The 21,502-nt window shown below is 51.6% G+C and overlaps 3 protein-coding genes across 4 annotated transcripts; all 3 read left to right on the top strand.

Annotated features, from left to right (window-relative positions):
- Window positions 1-1,166: 1,166 nt before the first annotated feature.
- On the top strand, window positions 1,167-2,660 carry LOC101765153 (putative cyclin-dependent kinase F-2). Its single transcript, XM_004986451.2, has one exon. The coding sequence runs from the start codon at window positions 1,425-1,427 to the stop codon at window positions 2,409-2,411; it is 987 nt and encodes a 328-aa protein (XP_004986508.1). The 5' UTR covers window positions 1,167-1,424; the 3' UTR covers window positions 2,412-2,660.
- Window positions 2,661-6,887: 4,227 nt separating this feature from the next.
- LOC101776600 (heterogeneous nuclear ribonucleoprotein 1) lies at window positions 6,888-11,281 on the top strand. 2 transcript variants are annotated; one of them, XM_022823160.1, is made up of 4 exons: window positions 6,888-7,244; window positions 7,403-8,653; window positions 9,400-9,600; window positions 10,897-11,281. In XM_022823160.1, exons 1-2 carry the CDS (start codon window positions 7,023-7,025, stop codon window positions 8,516-8,518), a joined length of 1,338 nt encoding a protein of 445 aa, XP_022678895.1. In that variant the 5' UTR covers window positions 6,888-7,022; the 3' UTR covers window positions 8,519-8,653; window positions 9,400-9,600; window positions 10,897-11,281. The 2 variants fall into 2 exon arrangements, with proteins under 2 accessions (XP_022678895.1, XP_022678894.1); XM_022823159.1 differs by having other exon boundaries at window positions 7,403-9,268; window positions 10,897-11,164.
- A 6,628-nt stretch (window positions 11,282-17,909) lies between these two features.
- LOC101776195 lies at window positions 17,910-21,488 on the top strand. The gene is made up of 5 exons (XM_022829693.1): window positions 17,910-18,611; window positions 18,721-19,587; window positions 19,698-20,162; window positions 20,257-20,443; window positions 20,545-21,488. The coding sequence occupies exons 1-5, from the start codon at window positions 17,910-17,912 to the stop codon at window positions 21,486-21,488; spliced, it is 3,165 nt and encodes a 1,054-aa protein (XP_022685428.1).
- The last annotated feature ends 14 nt before the right edge of the window (window positions 21,489-21,502 follow it).

Genomic DNA, 21,502 nt, shown 5'->3' with positions numbered 1-21,502 from the left:
CGATCGGTCTTTGTCCAAGACAGGAAGGCAACCAGAGCAAGGTACCCAAATCGTCTAGCCCACCCAGCGTCGCCGCCGGTCCCCAGCCATCCCGCACGCGGCCACCGCCCAGCCCACGAGCTGCTTCCGTCCACCCCGCGAGCTGCCTCCGTCCTCCAGCTTGTCCGCTGCCCATCCCGAGCCGTCTCCATCCTCTAGCCCGTCCGCCACCGTCTCGCACCCCGCACACCACCACCGACCCCCGGCCAGTGCGTCGTCATCACCCTGGCCTCCTGCCACCGTCGCCCACCTGCTTGCGCGCCGCCGCCGTCCAGCCCGCTCGTGGTCAGCCCTAGCCCGCTGCCGCTGCCCCTCTCTCCGCTCACGAGGGGAGTTGCCGACGGCCAAGCTACGAAGAAAATAGTTCCTGGAGCACTAGTGGAATTTTGATTTTTTTTCCTTTCAAAGAAGGGGATTGAGAGACTTACACATGGGACCACGACCAAGGGCAGCAATGGCAATCCAACATGAAAACTCTCTTTTTTGGAGTTAGAGGCACCCTACTAGCCAAAAGCCATCTTTAGGCAGCTCCAACTCCATGAAGAGCTAGCTCCAAATAGGGTTGGAGCTAGCTCTGAAGTAGTGGAGTGGAGCAGCTAAATTTGGAGTTGGAGCCATGCTAAACAAGATCTTAAAATCCTAGCTTCGTCCTTGCGATCAAGGCGAATTAGAAAAATCTAGCTAATATATTTTGAAAACAGCTACTTCATAAACTAGATCAGATCTAGACATAAAAAAGCTTCATTTTCATCCTCATATGGCCATATGGCTTATACAGTAGCCGCTCCGTTTTTAAGTTGGCAGTATTAAATAAGTACTAATTATTTATTCTAATATCATACTTTATTTTTCGCAAAAAATATCATACGTTGGTGACACGTTTAAAGACATGAAAGAGTATGTTGCAAAGTCCCGCTCCCGCAAGCAAAGTACCGTGAGTAATCACGTTTTCGCTGTTACGTTCCCGGCACAAGCAAATAAACCAATTTGATTCGCATCCAATGGATACAAAGCCATCGGCACCGCTGACTCCGGATGACGGGCCCACAAGTCAGCCAGCTGTATTAACAACTCATACCGCCCGGGTCGTCCTCTCTTCCAAAGTTCCAATGGCGGTTTCGGCGAGAAAGCCTTGACGGGCAAGGAAGCAAGCCAGCTAGCGCTCGAACAGAAATCCCCAATCTGACTGCGAGCTCCCTTCTCCTCCAGATCTTTTCGACATCGCTGAGCGCTGATCGGAGTCCGACTGCGACCGCGACCTCCAGATCGATCTCTCGCGTATATAGCTCGGCGCTCCGCCGCCGCCGGCGCATCACGCTTCCCAGAACTCTCTCGCCTACGCTGCTTCCCCCGCTCTCGGCTCTCTCAGCGCACGCACGGCGATCATGGCGGCGGTGATCCGCAAGCGCCCGGCGCCGGATGGATTGCTCTGTCCCGCGGCGGTCGCTGGCGGTCGGAAGAAGCGGCCGCGGTACCAGTTCGGGAGCATCTACAACTACGAGAAGCTCGAGGTGCTCGGGGAGGGCACCTACGGCGTCGTGGTGAAGGCGCGGGACCAGCGCACGGGCGAGACGGTGGCCATCAAGTGGATCCGCCCCGAGTACGGCGGCGGCGGCGGGGGGGCGCCCGACCTCCGCGCGGTGTTCCGCGAGGCCGGCTGCCTCTCCGCGTGCCGGGGCCACCCCTCGATCGTGCAGATTAAGGAGGTAGCCGCCGACGAGGTCACCGGACACGTGTTCATCGTGATGGAGTTCGTGGGCCCCAGCCTCGAGAGCCGCCTCACGCGTCCCTTCTCCGAGGGCGAGACCCGCGCGATCATGCGCCAGCTCCTGCGCGGCGCCGAGAAGTTGCACGGCGCGGGCACGGTCCACCGCGACATCAAGCCGGACAACATCCTCGTCGGCCCCGGTGGCGCGCTGAAGATCTGCGACCTCGGGATGGCGGCGCCGGCGAGGCCCGCCGGCGAGCCGTACCCGGAGGAGACTGTGGGTGCATTGTGGTACCGCGCGCCGGAGCTGCTGATGGGTTTCCGGACCTACGGGCCGGCCATCGACATGTGGGCGCTGGGTTGCGTCATGGCCGAGCTGCTGACCGGCGAGCCGCTGTTCGGGGGCGCGGAGCCTGCGGAGACGGTGGAAGAGATGTACGCGAAGGTGCTGGAGCTGTGCCTGTGCGGGGTGGACGTGAGGATCCTGCCGGAGCTGTCGGAGGCCGGGCGCGAGGTCTTGCGTGGCCTGCTGAGCGTCGAGGCCGAGGAGAGGCTCACCGCGGCGGAGGCGCTCAGCCACCGGTGGTTCGACGAGGAGGACGCGCCACTGTCCTCAGCTCTTTCTTCTCAGCCGGATCGGTGTGGTTTCATCAGTTTCTTCTAGTGGGCAGAAATACAGGAGGTCAGCAGCATTAGGACAGAACTGATTCTTGTAGTGTAGTCTTGCTGTGATGAGTTTTTGTAGCTTGATTGGAAAGAACCAATCCGATGTAGCCCTTGTGGATCAAGACCATGAATTGTAATCTTGTTCAGATGCTCTTGTAAGATCAAGAACTGATTGTTGCAGTTTCTTTCTTAGTTTTTTTTCCTTCCAAGAATCAATGCATTGTAATCTTTTATTGTTGTTTTGTCATTTGTGAAACCATCGGTGCTAGTTGTGTGCTTGCTTCAATCTTCAGTGCTCGCTTCCTGAATAAGACACGCAGGACGCCAAAGCCTGGCCAACTATTTGCATCGTCAGTATCTGCAGCAGGCCAGCAGGGTAGCTACTTAGCACGGATCTTGCGCTCCTGAATAAGTTACCCATCTGTCTTCCTGCATTTGGCAGATTTTGTAAAGAAAAGTACCAGTTTTAAGATTGCTATATTGAATGGCTAAATTTCTCTACACGTATGTTGTCCAAAGAACGTGGTTAATTGTTAATTTCTCTAATCTTTTCTTATCTATACGAGCTGTAGTCATTTTTCCAAGTAACTAAAGCGATACGTCTTGTTTGTTTAATTGTGTGAAATTAAGGAGCATGGCTAAACCTACTTTTTGCGGCGAGACAACAGCTTAATCCCAAGAATCGAACCTGGGCGGAAGAAGTACACACTGCCGGCTTCAGCACCGAGGTATACGGTATTCTCGTAGCAAGTTCAGTCGTGCAGTTAAAAAAAGTATGATAATATTAGAAGATCAATTTAAATATCTCATTTATAAAAGTTCAAAAACATAAACAAACAATTTATAGGTTAGCTGGGTTGGTAATAGAATTTGTATCACATCCATCTTAGGTGTTGTTTGGTCGAGGAGTATAAACGATAACGAGGGAATTGATACGCTCTCTAAACGTAAATAAGTTAAGCGATTACTTGTTTTGTTTGGTTCTGCTCTAATGTAAACATGGCGCAAAAAAAACAATGAAAAAGGTACAACTGCCATATAAGCTTGTGTGGCAGAGCATCCAAAGCAGCTTCTAATCTGAATTTACGAGGAGCTCCGCCAAACAGACTCTAAAAGAAAAGTTCAAATTACTATCGAAGTCCACGTAACACCTAAACTATAAAACAGTTTATTTAACCCCTTAAGTTTCCAAAACCAGCTCATTTTTCACCTTTAGCACCAATCAAAACCGGTTTTGCCCACATAAATAATAAATTTTAATTATTTTGATGACCGGGACGATGGACACAACATGAGTCATTAACCACATCTGCCGCCGGCTGGTGCTCTCTCTCTTCTTCTCTCCACCGCCACCTGTCCCTCCTGTTCTCTTCTTCAGCAAGTCAGCGGCACCTTGGCCGCCTCCAGTTTCCTCTTCTGCTCCCTCCAGTACGAGCTCCATAGCCACCCCCTTCCCAATTCCTCCATCTGCTCCTCCCTACTTAGTAAGAGCAAGCTCCAAGTCAAGCACCAAGAGCATAGCAGCACCCAGCACTAAATCTCCGTCTTCTAATTCCCTCTAACGAGCAAACAATCTAATCCATGGAGGCCAAGGACACCAGCACCTGTACTCCTCTCCATCACACAGCTGCTGTACATACATGTCCAATTTTGACAGCTTTAGTACCACCTTACTCTTTCATTTCGCCTCTCTGATTTCCTCTCTCCGCCAAAGCAACCCAGCAGCTGCAGCTCCAAGCCGAACCGGCCTTCTACTTCACACAAGCAAGCAGCCAAGCGGCCAAGCCCCAAGGTCAGCTCATGTGCTTCTCTCCCTTGAGGCCACGGACTGACGGGCACTAGTACTGCAGCGCCTTTCACCCATTCACCCATCGCGTCGCTCCCTGGTGAGAGCGTTACGGTTCAGATCTGCACCAAGCAGGCCGAAGTTCGACGGCCAGCGTAGCGTCCCTGTGCCGGAGCTGCGGCGATATACTGTACCAACCAGTCACCTCTACGGTGACCAGGAGCTCGGCACCCTGAGGATGGAAAGCAAATCTTCCGAAAATATATCCGGGATAAAATAATTGAGATGCAAGGGAGTTTAGTCCCGGGTCAGTCACGCGAACTAAAGGCCCCTTTTGTCCTAGTTGGGTATACCAACGGGACAAAAGAGTTTTCCAAAAAAACTAAAAAAAAGCACCGTCGGGCGGAGCCTCGGCTCCCATGCCGCCCGCCTCGGCTCCGTGCGCCGCCGCCGAGTCCCCGCGCCGCCGCTGCCGCATCCCACCGCCGAGCCACCACGCCGTCACCCGTTGCTCGTCCCACCTGGCCCTAGCTCCGCCCCGCGCCGCCGCCGGCCCCTACCACTGCCGCCCTCGGCTGGGCTCCCCCACGTGCCACCGCCCGCCCTCGCCCCGCTGCCGCTCCTCACTACTAGTGAGGGGTGAGCGGAGGGGGAAGGGGAGGGGCAGCAGGGGGAGGGGCCGGCCACCCGCGCCGGAGGGAGAGAGGAGGGGGAGGAGAGCTCCTGTGTGCATGGAGGAGAGGAGGAGAGGAAAACAAGACTTGTGCGCATGAGGAGGAAGGGAGTGAGACAGAGAAAATAAGGCCGGTGGAGGGGGGCGCGGAACGAGGGAGGGTTTTTTTTTCCGGTTGGAGTTTCCAACCGGGATAAGAGACCCCCTTTTTTTATCCTGGTTGATAATTTTATCCCGATTGGTTCCAACCGGGACAAAAGCCTCACCCTTTGTCCCAGTTGGAATTACCAATCGGGATAAAAGTCTCACCCTTTTGTCCCGGTTGGCCTACCGTGGCGTGCCCCTCTTTTGTCTCGTTTTAAAGTTATCCCGGGACAAAAGAGGACGCATGGAAGGTCAATTCTCTACTAGTGAAGTCACAAGTCACGCAAAATATGCGCGTGCGCGGTACGTGGGATTCGAACCCACGACCTCAAGCCTTGCGCGTAGCTTCTTTACCATCCCACCTACACAGCACATCGGACTATATAGGGGATGCAATCCTTTTATATTAACTCGTGGGGAACCCTTTAGTCTCGGTTTGTGTTACCAACCGGTACTAAAGGGGGTCTTTAGTCCCTGTTAGTAACACAAACTGAGACTAAAGGGTCCGAGAGCTTTAGTCCTTTTTCAACCGCCCATGAGGAAGCCTTTTATCCTAAGATTAAATGGGGGTCTTTTATTCCGATTGGTGTTTCCAACCGGGATAAAATATCCCTTGGAATTTTTTTCCACTAGCCTTTGCAACCGGGATAAAAGGTCCCGGTTGGTGAGCCCCCGCCAGTAACCGAGCTTTAGTCCCGAACTAAATATTAACCGAGATAAAAGGGGGTGGATGGAAGATGAGTTTTCTACCGGTGACAGGCCATCTGCTAGCCCTTCATGGAGCCCTCACTCTTTGGTAGAAGGTTGCGTTTCTCGGCGCCAATAAGGTGTTGCCTTTGCTCTACCAGCCGTTGTCCACCTCATCCAAAACCGGTTTTGATTGGTACTAAAGGTGAAAAATAAGCTCGTTTTGGAAACTCAGGGGGCTAAGTAAACGGTTTTATTCTTTAGGGGTTTATGTGGACTTCAGTCATAATTCAGAGCAGTAATTTGGACTTTTTTCAAGATTTTATATAGCAGTTGTTCCTCGTTGTCCTCTTTTTATGCCATATGTTTATACAATAATGAGCAGAATCAAATAAAAGAAGTGCTTTGACCTCGTACTTCCGCCATGGCAGCAACTTTGACCACGTGATGAATACGCTGCTACGAATGACAACAACGATGTCAAGGTACTATACTGAGGAACAAATCGGATCTGATTTCGTTCCTGGTGCTGGATTAACCATCTAGAAAAAATCATGAAACAAAAGGAAACAAAATCAACTAATGATTTAATAAAATCTTTGAGATTTCGGCGGGATTGGAGAGATGTAAAAGGTGAACGGTGACCTGGCCAACGACATGTCAGTGGAGGTGGTGGCAAGAGTTCATGATGCAGGCGTGCAGTTGGTTAGGTTGAAATAAAACTGAAAATTAATCAGACTAGTACACTAGTGCTGAGGTATATATGAGATGCGCCGATCCGAATAGGAGTAATACCCGTCGCTACCTACCTCTCCCACATTCTGAATAAGAAGGGGATGACCACTTGAAATAGAGCGGAGATCGTATTGATAATGGCAACGACGCGAAGATATCCTGTTACACTTGGTAGATAGCGGTATCGGATTGCACTAACTTACACGTCACACTCGTGTTAAAATAAATATGATCTACGTGCTTGATTTCTTGCCTAAGAGATTACGTTTTGAACAAAACATCATCTTGCTGTACAATCATGGACACATAATTTTGACGATATCTCCCAGCATAAAAAAATTGTTCAACACCATGTATTCACGTTGTGACAAGTTCCGGCGCGTAGAAAAACCTTCCAAACCAAAAGCCCCACGAAAACCCTCCGTCCCGCGGCTCCTCCCGGTCCCCACCACGCGCCCACCGTAAAATATCCCCAGCCCAAACCACTCCGCCCCCAAACCCCAAATCCGCACCCCCGAAATCCCCAATTCCGCTCTCCCTCCCCCGCAGCAGGCGAGAGCGCGAAGCGGAGCGGAGGCGGAGAGATGGAGTCGGACCAGGGCAAGCTCTTCATCGGCGGCATCTCGTGGGAGACGACGGAGGAGAAGCTGAGCGAGCACTTCTCCTCCTACGGCGAGGTCACCCAGGCCGCCGTCATGCGCGACAAGCTCACCGGCCGCCCCCGGGGCTTCGGCTTCGTCGTCTTCGCCGACCCCGCCGTCGTCGACCGCGCGCTGCAGGACCCCCACACCCTCGACGGCCGCACGGTACGGCGACATCCCCGCCTCTCGCCCCACTCGAAACCCTAGGCCGAATATTCGCGACCCCGCTCGGAATATTCGCTTCGTTCGACTTCCGATCTGCCCCACCGGCTGAGTTTGACTAGAATTTCTTCCGTTTTGCTGGTACTTTTGTTGCCGCCCAGGTCGATGTGAAGCGGGCGCTCTCGCGGGAGGAGCAGCAGGCCACCAAGTCCGCGAACCCTACCGGCGGGAGGAACTCTGGCGGCGGCGGCGGCGGAGATGCCGGTGGTGCTAGGACGAAGAAGATCTTTGTGGGCGGGCTGCCCTCTACTCTGACTGAGGAAGGGTTCCGGCAGTACTTCCAGACCTATGGTGTTGTTACTGATGTCGTGGTGATGTACGACCAGAACACACAGCGCCCCCGGGGTTTTGGCTTCATCACTTTTGACTCTGAGGATGCGGTTGACCGCGTGCTGCACAAGACCTTCCACGACCTGGGTGGGAAGATGGTGGAGGTGAAGCGTGCGTTGCCTCGTGAGGCCAACCCTGGCGGCGGTGGCGGGCGTTCTGGAGGAGGTGGGGGCTATCAGAGCAACAATGGCCATAGCACAAACTCTGGCGGCTATGATGGTAGAAGTGATGGCAGGTACGGGCAAGCGCAGCAGGGTGGTGGTGGCTATCCTGGCTACGGTGCGGGAGGTTATGGTACTGGTGCAGCTGGGTATGGATATGGTGCTAACCCTGGGGCTGGATACGGAAATTATGGAGCTGGGGCATATGGAGGTGTTCCTGCTACTTATGGTGGACCTTATGGAAACCCAAGTGCGGCTGGATCTGGTTACCAGGGTGGTCCTCCAGGCTCAAATAGAGGACCCTGGGGCAGTCAAGCTCCATCTGCTTATGGTGCTGGAGGCTATGGTGGCAATGCTGGCTATAGCGCTTGGAACAACTCTTCTGGTGGTGGCAATGCTCCCACAAGTCAGGCACCTGGTGGAGCTGCAGGCTATGGGAGCCAGGGCTATGGGTATGGTGGATATGGAGGGGATGCATCATATGCTAGTCATGGAGGATACGGGGCTTATGGAGCGCGTAGTGATGGTGCTGGCAATCCTGCTACCGGTGGAGCATCTGGATATGGTGCAGGGTATGGGAGTGGGAGTGGCAACTCTGGTTATGCAAGTGCTTGGAGTGATCCTTCACAAGGCGGTGGATTTGGTGGCTCAGTCAATGGAGGTCCTGAAGGGCAATCAAATTATGGCAGTGGCTACGGCAGTGTGCAACCCAGGGTTGCTCAGTAAAGAGAGGCTATTAGAGTGTCTTTGAAATGAACCAGCACATCTGGGCATTCTATGTATTGTTTTGTTACTCTGGCCTCGATTGTTCTCAGCCTCCTGAAGATCACCCATTTGCTGGTTAAATCAGTATTTCTCCGGGTTGGAATGCTTGAACCTTTAGTGGCTTACTACTAGAACTTCTAGTCAATAAGTAGCTATAATGTGGAGTAGCAGTATCTTGCATTATTTTTAAGTTTAGCTTTATCCGTCCGTGTGCTTTTCCATGAGTGAAGTTTCAGGTTGATTCGTCTCTAGTTTAAAAAGCTAGAGTAGCTTGACTGCTTCTGGGCAAAACTATCTAGTTGTACCTCTGTTCTACAGATCATATATTTGTGTTTGACAGTAGTATCTATGCTGGATCTTGTTCTACTTCTATTCTGGAATGCTCTGTATTTTGTGGTTGTGTTGACCTGTGGTGCTGTGCTTATCCATCTGGTTTAGCTCAAGTTGGAGTTATGTTGTTATGCCACATTATCAACATTCCTGGTTTGCAGATGCCAACCCTGAAACTTCTATGCAGTGTTAGTTATATGATACTGTAGTTTCTTCTAACAATATGTTCCACTGTAGTGCAAGTGTTTTACGTAGCTGGAATGGTACATCCTTCAAGTATATCATGAAGCTATGAATTCCATCCATTTGGCCGTAGATTTCGATATTTTCCAAGCAGCAGTAAGCTTATTAGCAGCAAGATTGTAGCGCCAAGTTTCTAAGGTAGTATAGATAACAGAGTTATCTGTGAAGCTACTGGAATGGTATAGGGGTAGAAACTGTATAATTAGAGCAGTCAAGGCATTTGGCAAGTGGAATAATTGTCCTTCCTCCTACCTTTCCTTTCTGTACAGGTTGAATCGGATGACATTCCTTTTTAGTGATGCCCAGACGAGGGCTACTAAATCAACCATTCAAAAAGGCAGGTGAAATACACCGTGTTTACATGATGAGCTGTTGGAAAGTTTCCATCTCGGAGAGCTGACAGAGTGCAAGATGCCAGCTTGAGTGCTTCGTTTTCTGAAGGGTCTTGTGGGCTGTGCTACAAGATAGTGGTATGTGGAATCAAAGGTTCACTATATTAGTGTTTCATTCAGCAAAATCTTTTTGACTATGGAACTTGCCAAAGTGAAGCTCTAGAGTCTAGACGACTTTCTAGCTTTGTTCCTTTAAGATTTGCTCTAGTAAACCATATACTTTGGTGATAGAAAAGATTGATCATGAAACATTGTCAATTGAGCGACAATATTGTTCTAGAAAAATTAATCATGAAATATTGTCAGTTGGGCAATAATACTGTAGACTAGATATTAGGTTGCCCAAGTGATCAATGGTTCAATGTATTTACTGTTGAAAGTGCATGGTTGTTTTTCCATTACAGATTTAGTAAAGTTACTGAATTTTGTAAAAGAAAAAACTTGCAAGGGACCAATGCTAACATGATTTGGCATGAACAGCTTTGCTGGCTTATTTCTGTGCTCACTGCACCGCTAGCCTCATGCATGCATATGCATAGATGGGCTCATCATCATGTCTATTTTCCCTTTTCTCGGTGTTCTGTTGACTGTTGATGAGCAGTTGATTTTTATTCTGTTAAGGTGCATAACATGTACATATGCCATCTTTTAGGCTTCTAGTTTTGAAGGCTTCGTTGTCATGATGCCTTTTATCACTTCTGCAATGCCATATTATACTCAATATATACCCCTTGATATGGAATCTCCGCTGATTTATTTCACATTTATGGTTGTAGTTCTTGACTTGGTAAGAGTAGTTAGACTGAGCAGTTGAAAACGTTGACACCGCTTATTCTATGGACTATTGGCCTTGGCTAGCTTAAAGATTCACATAAAGTGGCTCCAACATCTAGTGTGCTGTTAGATCATGTTGCAGAAATTGTGCTGAGCAATATAGTTCTTTAATCATAACTCAGATGCTAAATAACAAAAAGTTGAGACAAACACAAACCACACTCATTGCTACAATTTGCCATCTTTCTGATACTGTGATCTAAGGATATATAGGTGGGATTCTTTCAGCATATACTAGCACAGCGTAGATTTGCAAATTTGATATTCTTCTCTGGAAATAGTATATATATTTGCTACCCTGACAACTTGGTTCTTGTTGTCATTAATCTCTAAAGATTAGTTATTTGATTGTGTTTTCTTCAAGTTTTTGAAAGATAAACTAAGGATTTTGAAAATGAAAACATGTACTTGCATGTGATACCTTGCCTCATATGGCCAAGTTCAAATTTCACAGTTGAAAATCAGAGTCAGTTTGCATTTTGGGCGTAATGTTCCCCCCCTCTGAAGTGCAGTTTTTAATGCCAAAACTTTTTTCAACAGAGTGCACGATGAGGTAACTGAAGGCAATGCCGCTGTGTTTGGGAATCATGGGCAAGGGCTTGGCTGCGTCTAAAACAATGCTGCTGTGCATGAACCGTAATAAAGATGGTGGCATTTTGCTGTAGCAACTCCATAATATATAGGTGACCTTTTGTTTAAGAGGCTTCGTTTTGTTGTCATGATGCTATACCACAGTACATTGTTGTATAATGCAATAGTACACTCACAATGTAGTTATATCCCTTGATATGCAAGCATTGGTGCACTTCTTGTGGTATAGCTATTTATGCTGAATTGTCTACTCTGGTGTAGCTATGCTCCGCTTGCTGCATTTGCTTGCCAGTTACGATTATCTCAAATCTTAACCAATTACACACTGTTGATATTTTGGCACCACTTGTGATGGTAAAGGCTTGATGGGATACAGATTTATATAGGAGGTATTTTGACTTGAAGTTACTTCATACCTTCTGGTGCCTGTAGTGTAATCAGGACCCCTCGTGCATGGGACAACTAAGAGCAGAAATCTGTTAATTTGGATGAAGAAATTAGTGGAGCAGAGCAACAGTTACTGAAAGAAGGATAATTGGGTAGACATGATCGATGATGTTCATATAACTCGGCAGAAACTAGAAATAGAATCATGTAGTCCGGATCCTAGTCGTTTTAGGTGTATAGATTACGTTTTAGGTGTATAGTTTTTTTTTTAATGTTCTTAGATATAGTGTATGTCTAGATGCATAATAATATCAATAAATTTAAAAAAAGTTAAAAGCGACCTACAATTTAGGATGAGTATTATTTATTAGAGGTTAGCAAGCCTGTCAGGCAATGACCGATGTACTTACCCTGATGTATATGAGAATTATTTCTTTGAAACAATTCCACTAAAAATATCATGTCTCGATTGTACATGAGTGAGATTAGTACGATAGTTTTCACAGGCAAAGCCCTGCTGATCCGGTGTTCCACCAGTTTGGCAGAATTCAGTTCGTTCCATCTTTGATGCATTAACATTCCGCACAATGGCATGCCACCACCCCGGTACTGATCGGTAAGAGCTCAGAATTCCGTTCTGTCACAACTCGGCTCGTTAACGAGAACCCGGAAACAGTAGCACAGCTCTCATTCTCTCAAACACCTCCACGAACTAGTACCAGCGCCAAAGCTTGCAGCTTGGCACGGACAGAACAGAAAGCGACGGACACTCAAAAAAGCTTGCTCGCATCCCGGATTCATGCACCAAGGGCGAAGCTTGAGCGGAAACGAGCACGACTTCAGCTGTTCAACCCCACCTTTTGTCCTCCTGATAGAAGCAGGGGAAGAAGGGAAGGGAGAAAGAAAAGGGGAGGCGGGAGGCTGCCATGCGGGGCCCAGGCATCAGCGGCTGTGTGGGGCTGCAAGGTGTTGGTGTGTTTGGGCCGGTGAGGCCTACGTGTCGGATTCGGCTTGGCACGAAAGAGAGAAGGAACAGGGAGAGGAAGGGAGGGAGAAGGTCTTGGTCCAAAATAAGTTTAGAAATCTTTAGGGTTGATAAACAAGGTTTGCACCTAAGATCATATCCAAGAATGCCTAAAAAATAAAGTCTTGAAAACTTAGTTTTTGATCTTGACAAAAATTATCATGAGAAAAATACCCTTCCAACCAACGGTTCTAAAAAAGATGCAATTGCTGCCATATCATCCATCCGTGAGCTCAACACCTGATTTTTCTACCTCGAATTTTTTTCTCCATCGTTTTTTCCGTGGAATGGGGAGCACAGGGAGGGGGCAAATTTGGCGCGGGATGATGGAGTCATTATTGGACATACTAAAAAGATGGAAATTAGACTGGACAACTGTTGGAGCATTGTTTTTCATTTTTGCTCAAAAAATAGTTATTGGAAGTGTTTATTGAGTACTCTTGGAGGTGCTCTAATAGGAACCTAGTTGAGTTTTGAAAAATTTCAAATACATTTTCCACTCAAAACACTATGTATTCAGGTATGGATGTAACCACATATTTTATAACCTATATAATTCCTTTAATTTATCTACAAATAATTACATAGACTTCCTTATTAATTCTAACAAATTTTATATAAAATAAAATCCTAGAAAATTTGAACTAGGGTGTTATATACCATCAACTACCAAAATACAAATATGATCCTCCATCTCGACTATATCTTCCTAGCAATGTGGGATCATCGCAGCAACAAGATGCAATTGCTGCCACTTTAATTTATCTAACAATAGTTTTATTTTGAAATAATTACATAGACTTCCTAATTAGAGGGTAGAGGGTAGACGGGTCGGAGTCCGGATTTACGACGTAGCTCCCGAACGTGCATAGAGTTGGAAGCATGAATACGAAGCATCAATCCATCGATCCAAAACCAATAGCGATCGATCATGGCGGCTGAACCAGAAGCAGCGACGACGTCGCCTCGATGCCTGGACGACGACGTGGTCACCGAGATCCTGCTCCGCCTGCCGTCCTCCTCTGCCGTGCCGTCTGCAAGGCATGGCGCCGTATCACCACCAGCCCCGTCTTCCTCGCCGCCTACTCCCACCGCTGCCCCCTGGAGCTCATCCTCCAACGCCATGGCTTCGACGAGGAACTACTGGACACCATCCCGCTTCCCACACTCGACGAGGCAAGGCGCCGGTGCCTCCAGGTTCCTTACTGGAGAGGCTACTCCTTGATCGGTTCTTGCGATGGGCTCTTGCTGTTCGAGAGGGGTCCTGGCGCGGATCACTTGGTCTGCAATCCGGTAACGGGACAATGGACGATGCTGCTGCCTCGTCAACCTGAAGGAAGCTCTTCGCTGGTCTGCAGGCTTCTACCTCCACAGGCCATCAGGCGAGCACCGGCTCCTGTACCTCACATACAGCCGGCAAGAATCGCACCATGTTTACTCGCTCGAAGCTGCCGAAGCTCGCCGGCTGGGACAAGCGTTCCCTGTTGACGCGTTCTGCAGCGAGCGCCCCTTCGTTTGCCTCAACCACCGCGGCAAACTCCATTGGCAGCAGCGCCCCTTGGTTTTGTTCTCAACAGATAACATGCATATGCAGCATCGCGGGGTGGAGGACGCGTCCAAGATCGTGGCGTTTGACACCGAGTTGGAGACGTTCCGGAGGATATCACCTCCGCCGCCGCTGAGTAACCGGCACGAAGGGGCGCTATGCTTGATGGAGATCGACGGCGAGCTTGCTGTGGCAGCCATTCTTAAGGGTTCGATGGACCTTTGGGTGCTGGAGGATTACAACAACGACGAGACCTGGACTTGCCGCCTCCGGGTGGACTTGCCGCCGACGTTGTGGCATTCAAGGTTCGTGGCGGTGAACGCTGGTGTGGAGGAGGTGCAAAATATGATTCTTCTGGTAGACGGCTGGAGTCATTCAATATGGCTCTACGATCTGACAGAAAGAAGGGTGTCGAAGCAAATACAATTTGGCGGCACCCGCCTGAATGCGCTTGCTTTTAGAGAAAGCCTTAAGCGACATGCGTTCTTCGATCGTCAGGACCCCGAATAAATCCCACCCAGTGGCTGAACAAATTTTTCTAGTCCCCTCACGGGCTAGCAATTTCAATTTTTAGTTTATTAGAATTTAGAGTCCAGTGACTATATAATGTGCGCTGGGCCTAATATTTCCTTTTATTTGAGATCACTAATAAAAGCTGAAAGCCAACACGAGAATTGTGAAAAATGTTTCTTTTTTTTTGCATGATGGATAATAAGTGCAAATTCTTGCTTCGCAACGGCTCTGCAACCTTGCAAAGAGAAAACCCTTTCCATTCAAGATGTAATTATTTCTAGAAACTCCAGATGCTCTAGCACATTCAGCTTATGATTTCCATGAAGAATATTACCACCAAATTAGAAATAATCTTGTAAATCCACACTCCGCCGAGCCAGCCCAATCCTCGCCGCGTGCCGGCGGCGAGGAGCTGGAGAAGCTGAGGGGCGGGTGAGCGCCACCAGCTTATCCTCGGCGCTCAAAATTAACAGGTAATGAGGAGTGAAAATTGAAATGTTCTTCCTCATAGATCTCGTAGCATAGGACAAATTTCTTCTTCTTCTTAGAGGACGGTTCACCAATCACCATGTAGCTAAGCACCGTACCCTTTTTATGCTCGAAAAGATCCTTCCCCTTTCTCTTCAAAGTTTAATAACCTGCTTGTTGTCTCCCATTGGTCCTTTTCCTACGCGCTGGTTTATATATAAAAAAGGCTTGCATTTAGCCTTATAAAAAAAACGCCTGCACTTGCGGCACTAGGGACCCCACCACGAGAGCCATCAACATTCTCACTTCACAGCCATAGTCCCTTGCGGCTCGAAACTGCCCGTCGTAAGCCCGTAATTGCTACCGCATCCATGGTCAGCGCCGCCGCTACCACCAATTCCGCTCGCCGCTGCCATGCCACACACTTGCAAAGAGCCACCGTCGGCCTAGTTGGGAGCCCATCCACCATTTCTAAGTATTAGGCCTACCTTAGAAATAGCCTGCCACCGATGTCGGCCCAGTTGGGAGCCCATCTACCATTGAGTTTGAAATTCCGGCTAGCGGCAAATTCAGATCGATGCGATGATCACGCTGACGGGGTATCGGAGTTTCTGATCCGTGTTCAGCATCTCTCATCTTTAGCAGCAGAAAATCCCCAAGAGTAAGAGGTGGTGAGCGCCTAGGATTTTGGCAAAGGGGCTTTCCATTCTTTCCTTTTGCTCCACAGCCAGCATTATTTTGCTTGCTGACCTGTGGGCAGCCATCGTTCATCGATGTGATGGCCAGCCGGCATCGAGTTCTCAGGATCTGCAATCACAGGAGTACATACCTGAAGCATCAACCACCTCGCCAAAATCATCCTCCACTTCTGAATCAAACTCGGCCCAAAATCTACCCTCCACTGCCCCTTTTCATGATACGGTTCTCATGATGTTTTCGATTGTGGCAGATAGCCTGCATCGTGCAGTCACTACATCCTCTGCCTAATCTTCCCCTCCAATTTCCATCGGTCCAGTGAATTCTCAATGCCATTCGGATGGATTGAGAGAGGACTCCATATCGTGGCCACATTATTATACAACTAGGTTGCTCAAAAATGGAGAGCAAGTCAAAATTGGAGCGATCATGAAGCGGGTGGTGATATGGTTAAGCGACTTCATTCCAAGCAATATCCTAATTTCTCTTGTGGGAGAAATTTAACATGTACTTTGGTTCTATTATCTGGCATCCCCAACGCACTGAAGTTATAAACTCTATATGCTTCGTATAAAACCAGAGGAAACTCCTTAAAGAAAAAACACAGCATGAAACCTTCACGCACCAAGACAGCCATCATTGTAATTGAGATAACGAATTGCTCCTATATGCAAGTGTCCTCTGTGCAATGCGTATATCAATCAGGAAGAGCATGTGACCTTGTGAAAGAAATAACAATCGACAGATACTCTACCTAATATTTAGATAGATAAAACAAACCACAGAGTAATGGCATGTGCATGGATTCTATTTTCTTGAACAGCAGTCAAATTCTCAAACTGAATTCTTCATTACATCATACAAAAATGTCATAAACGACAACCATTTCGGTAGTTAGGTTCATAAACTGAGTGCCACAAATAACAGGAAAGTACTAGGCATGGCAGACGACAACCTCACATTCAATTTAGGAATCCTAGGTAATGTTGCATTCAGCTTCGTACAATAGCAAAATCAAAGTACATGAATCTAAGGGTAAAACCAAATAGGAGGCAAATAAGAGGACGGGGCTAAGGCCGGGTAGATGAAGGTGAGGACACTCTGAGGGGCCCTGAGCATATAATGTCGTCGCTAGAGGGGGCCCTGAGCATATAAAGGCGATCGGTTGCGGCAATTGTAATGTATACTACTTGGAACATATGGAAGGAAAGGAATCGGAGGATGTTTGACAATGTTACAAGGCGACCGGATCAGGTGTTGGAGCTCGTCAAGACTGACATTCTAACACGACAGAGAGCCTACGGGACACCGCTCTTGGGAGAGGAACTGCTGCTTCAGTAGACAATCTAGCAGCCCAGTACTCTAGAGTCAATGTGTTTCAATTATTTCTATGTAATCGCCAATCATTTGTACTTATGAACTGCTTTCTCTCTTAAATGCAAGGCAGTGCTCCTGCCAATGTTTTCAAAAAAAAGATTATGGCGGTGAGGTCCTCTGGGAGCTCATCCCAGTAGCGCCGCAGCTTAGCCATATCGCCCGGAAGAGGGGGGCGGGGTGGAGGAGGGCAGGGAAGGTTTTGGTCGGTGGTTCGGGAGTTGTCGGATTGGGAGGAGAGAACAGGGAAAGACGACGAGGAGTTCCTTTTTGTTCTGGAAGCCGGGGCCAGCCAGGGCGGGGCAGATGATGACAGGCTGTCAAGGGAGGGGGGAAAACGGTTACGGGAGAGCTTTCTTGTCCATCACGAAGGTAACTTCTCTATTCAACTGAAGCAGGTGGTTCTGACATCAACTGTATGAGTTCAGTAGGCAAGTAAGTTGATGGTTCATTCCGGAGAACTAGTATGTGACAATTGCCTGAGGTTTTCCTTTTCCATGTTCTGTATATCCTTGTCCATCAGCTTATATTTACCAAAAAGCTATTATGTGGGAACTTCATGATGCCTGCTCATTTGTACCAAATTTGTTCCTTGTAGCAATAGATTTGATCGTCTGTTGTTCTATTGGAAGACTGAGAGGTGTTGCATACTTGCATGGCACATTGCATGTTTGAGTTCTTTGTCCAATTGTCCTCTTTGAAACCTGTCTCTGCATTGCCAGGCAATTCAGTGCCTGAAAATTACTGGGAACTGGGTTTTTGAAATTCAGGATGGGTTTCTGAGTTCAGGCGTTATGCCGCGCCTACGCCTGGCAGGATGTGCGGCTTGTAAAATTCCGAGTTGCATGTGGGTTTTTGGCAGAATGAAACAATCGCGTCGCTAATTTGAATGCCTTTGTTCTATTCCGTGCAAAGCCAGCAAGAACGTGAGAATCTCTGGCAAAGCCCAAGCCCATGGTTCCCCTGCAACGGCGGCGCGGAAATAGCTGGCTCCATTTTTGGTCGCAGCATTGCACTGGCCCTGGCCGTCTCCGCCTTGCAATTCCTGGTCACTTCTCTCGGAGTCCTCGCGGGTCTCCCCGCTCCCAAACTCCCCATCGCGCGCGCGCGCGCCCCGGCCGTCTCTCTCGGTGGCTCGGCCGTGCCGGGAGGATGATGGGTCGCCACCAGCGCTCGCGCTCCGCCTCCGCGAGCTCCACGGCGACGCGGTCGGACATCACCGAGCTCGACTTCGCCTCGGCCGACCTCGACTGCCCCTTCGGCAGCGTCGACGCGCTCGGCCCCGTCGAGCTCCGCGAGACCGCGTACGAGATCTTCTTCATGTCATGCCGCTCCTCCGGCGCGGCACCGAGCAGCAGGGGCGGCGGCGCGGCGGAGGGGGAGGTGTCGTCGCCCATGGCCGGCGGTGGCGCGAGGGGCGGCGGCGCCGGGGGCGGCAGCCGGGTCAAGAAAGCGCTGGGCCTCAGGCCCCGGCGGCTGTCGCCGGGGGCGCAGCCCATGATGGCGCGCACGCTGAGCCAGACGTCGGGGCCGGGGTCCCCTGGCCGCGCGCGGCGGCCGATGACGTCGGCGGAGATCATGCGGCAGCAGATGCGGGTCACCGAGCAGAGCGACGCGCGCCTGCGTCGCACGCTCATGCGCACCGTCGTCGGGCAGGTCGGCGCAAGCATATATATCATGGCATCGATAAATTTCGCTTAACCATTTCTTTTTTTGAAAATCATTAATTGATCATTTCTTGACGAGGTAACTTTGATTTGCACAGGTGGGCAGGAAGCCGGAGACGATCGTCCTGCCGCTGGAGCTCCTCCGGCAGCTGAAGCCGGCGGAGTTCGCCGACGCCGAGGAGTACCACCAGTGGCAGTTCCGGCAGGTCAAACTCCTTGAGGCCGGCCTCATCCTGCATCCTTCCCTCCCGCTCGACCGCCTCCACTCTGCCGTGCTCCGCTTCCGCGAGGTCATGCGCGCCACCGAGATCCGCGCCATCGACACCGGCAAGGGCTCCGAGGTCATGCGCGCCCTCACCAGCGCCGTGCAAGCGCTCTCCTGGCGCTCCGCCACCGCCGGCGCCGCCGTGGAGGCGTGCCACTGGGCCGACGGGTACCCGCTCAACGTGCTCCTCTACTGCTCCCTCCTCCAGGCCATTTTCGACCTGAGGGAGTGCACCGTCGTCCTCGACGAGGTCGACGGGCTCCTGGAGCTCATCAAGAGGACGTGGCCGACGCTCGGCATCAGCAGGACCGTGCACACCGTGTGCCTCGCGTGGGTCCTGTTCCAGCAGTACGTGATTACCGGCCAGGTCGAGCCGGACCTCGCCGCCGCGGCGCTCGCCGTGCTCGTCGACGTGGCCGCCGACGCCAAGCAGGGGAGCCGTGACCCGGTGTACGCCAAGGTGCTCCTGAGCGCGCTCGGCGGGATGCGGGAGTGGTCAGAGAAGCGGCTGCTGGATTACCACGACAGCTACGAGAAGTGCATCGGTGGCGCTGCCACGGAAAGCATGGAGATCCTGCTGTCCCTGGCGCTTGCCGCTGGCAAGATCGTCGCCGACCGGGAAGGCGCCGGCGACGGGAACTTTGCTGGTGACCGAGTCGATTACTACATCAGGTGTTCGATGAAAAGCGCCTTCACCAATGTAAGTTCATTTGGACTGGGAAATGGCATGCATTCTGTTCAGGTGATCTTCGGAACTGGTGCAGAGTATTTGATCTGGTCATGACCATTTTGTGACCGATCCGAATTCAGATACTCGAGAACGGGCTCGGCGAGGCCGACAGCGTGATCATCGACCGCGAGAATGACCCTGCCTCCGTGCTGATGCAGCTGGCAAGGGACACGGAGCAGCTGGCCATGTTCGAGCGCAGGAACTTCAGCCCGGTGCTTCGGCGGTGGCACCCCGCGCCGGTGGCGGTCGCCGCGGTCACCCTGCACGGCTGCTTCGGCGTCGTGCTGAGGCAGTACCTCGCCCGGGTGACCATCCTCACCGAGGAGCTCGTCCGCGTGCTCCACTCGGCGAGCAGGCTGGAGAAGGCCCTGGCGCAGATGACTGCCGAGGACGCGGCGGACTGCGACGACGGCCGGGCTAAGGCCGTCGTCGGCGACATGGAGCCCTTCGAGGTGGAGTCCGTCGTGATGGGATTGCTCAAGGCCTGGATGGACGACAAGCTTGGGCTCGCCAAGGACTGCGTCCTCAGAGCCAGAGACACTGAGGTTCTTTCTACTCAGACAGGCACCTCGACGGCGAGCTGGAATTTTGCCAATTATTCCATCGGCGAACTTACGAACGTGCGTGTGTGTTTTGCAGAGCTGGATTCCGAAGTCGAAAGAAGAGCCCTTTGCGGGGTCCGCCATGGAGCTGATGAAGCTGGCAAGGTTCACCATCGACGAGTTCTCCGAGATCCCGGCGAGCGCGAAAGAGGAGGTGGTCCACGACCTCGTCGACGGCCTCGAGGCGATCTTCCAGGACTACATCTCCTTCGTGGCGTCTTGCGGTAGGCTCAGCCTCTGCCCCCGACTGCGAAATCAAGAAGTGTTGTCTTTGTGGTGCTCAGATGCAGAAGCTTACCAAGTTGCCATGCATGGCGTGCCGCAGGGACTAAGCAGAACTACCTCCCTCCGCTGCCGCCGCTGACGAGGTGCAACCAGGACTCGGGCTTCTTCCGGCTGTGGAAGAAGGCGGCGCTGCCGACGTGCCAGGCGCCGGATGGCAACACACGCGGCGGCGGCGGCTCGCACCACACTCCGCGGCCGTCCATCAGCCGGGGCACGCAGCGGCTCTACGTCCGCCTCAACACGCTCCACTACGTGCTCACCAACGTCCAGGCCCTCGACGCCGCTCTCGCCTCCCCGTCCTCCGCAGGCCTGGACCGCGCGCGCGCCGCGGCGCAGGCGTCCATCCCCGCCGTCGCCGAGGTCGCCGCGCACCGGCTCATCTTCCTGGACTCGCGCCACTCCTTCTACCAGGGCCTCTACGCCCGCGGCGTGGGCGCGGGCGGCGACGCCCGCATCCGCCCGGCGCTCCGGCTGCTGAAGCAGAACCTGTCGTTCCTGGTGACGGTGCTGGCGGACCGCGCGCAGCCGGTGGCGGTGCGGGAGGTGATGCGGGCCTCCTTCGAGGCGTTCCTGATGGTGCTCCTCGCCGGCGGCAACGAGCGGAGCTTCGCGCGCGGCGACCACGCCGTGGTAGAGGAGGACCTCCGGAGCTTGAAGCGCGCCTTCTGCACGTGCGGGGAGGGGCTGGTCCCCGAGGACGTGGTGGCGCGGGAGGCCGAGACGGCCGAGGCCGTCGTCGACCTCATGGCGCGCTCCACGGACTGCCTCATCGACGCCTTCAGCGCCGCGACGTGCGAGTCCATCGGGACCGACGGCGATGGCGAGGACGAGGACGGCGGCGGTGGCGCCACGCCGCTGCCGCCCACGACGCGCAAGTGGGACCCCGCCGACCCGAACACCATCCTCCGGGTGCTGTGCCACCGCGACGACGAGGCCGCCAACCAGTATCTGAAGCGCACGTTCCAGCTCGCCAGGCGGCGGTGATGAAATGAAACACG

This window comes from Setaria italica, chromosome IX (genome assembly GCF_000263155.2).
Source record: "Setaria italica strain Yugu1 chromosome IX, Setaria_italica_v2.0, whole genome shotgun sequence".
Lineage (NCBI taxonomy): Eukaryota > Viridiplantae > Streptophyta > Magnoliopsida > Poales > Poaceae > Setaria > Setaria italica.
Note: the sequence above shows the minus strand (reverse complement) of the source record. Positions and strands in the feature narration are given on the sequence as shown.

Coding starts and splice junctions, on each gene's coding strand:
- LOC101765153 (XM_004986451.2), top strand. CDS start 1,425: ATGGCGGCGGTGATCCGCAAGCGCCCGGCGCCGGATGGATTGCTCTGT.
- LOC101776600 (XM_022823160.1), top strand. CDS start 7,023: ATGGAGTCGGACCAGGGCAAGCTCTTCATCGGCGGCATCTCGTGGGAG. Junction 7,245..7,402: donor ACACCCTCGACGGCCGCACG/GTACGGCGACAT, acceptor GTTGCCGCCCAG/GTCGATGTGAAGCGGGCGCT.
- LOC101776195 (XM_022829693.1), top strand. CDS start 17,910: ATGGTTCCCCTGCAACGGCGGCGCGGAAATAGCTGGCTCCATTTTTGG. Junction 18,612..18,720: donor TGCGCACCGTCGTCGGGCAG/GTCGGCGCAAGC, acceptor TGATTTGCACAG/GTGGGCAGGAAGCCGGAGAC. Junction 20,444..20,544: donor CTCCTTCGTGGCGTCTTGCG/GTAGGCTCAGCC, acceptor GGCGTGCCGCAG/GGACTAAGCAGAACTACCTC.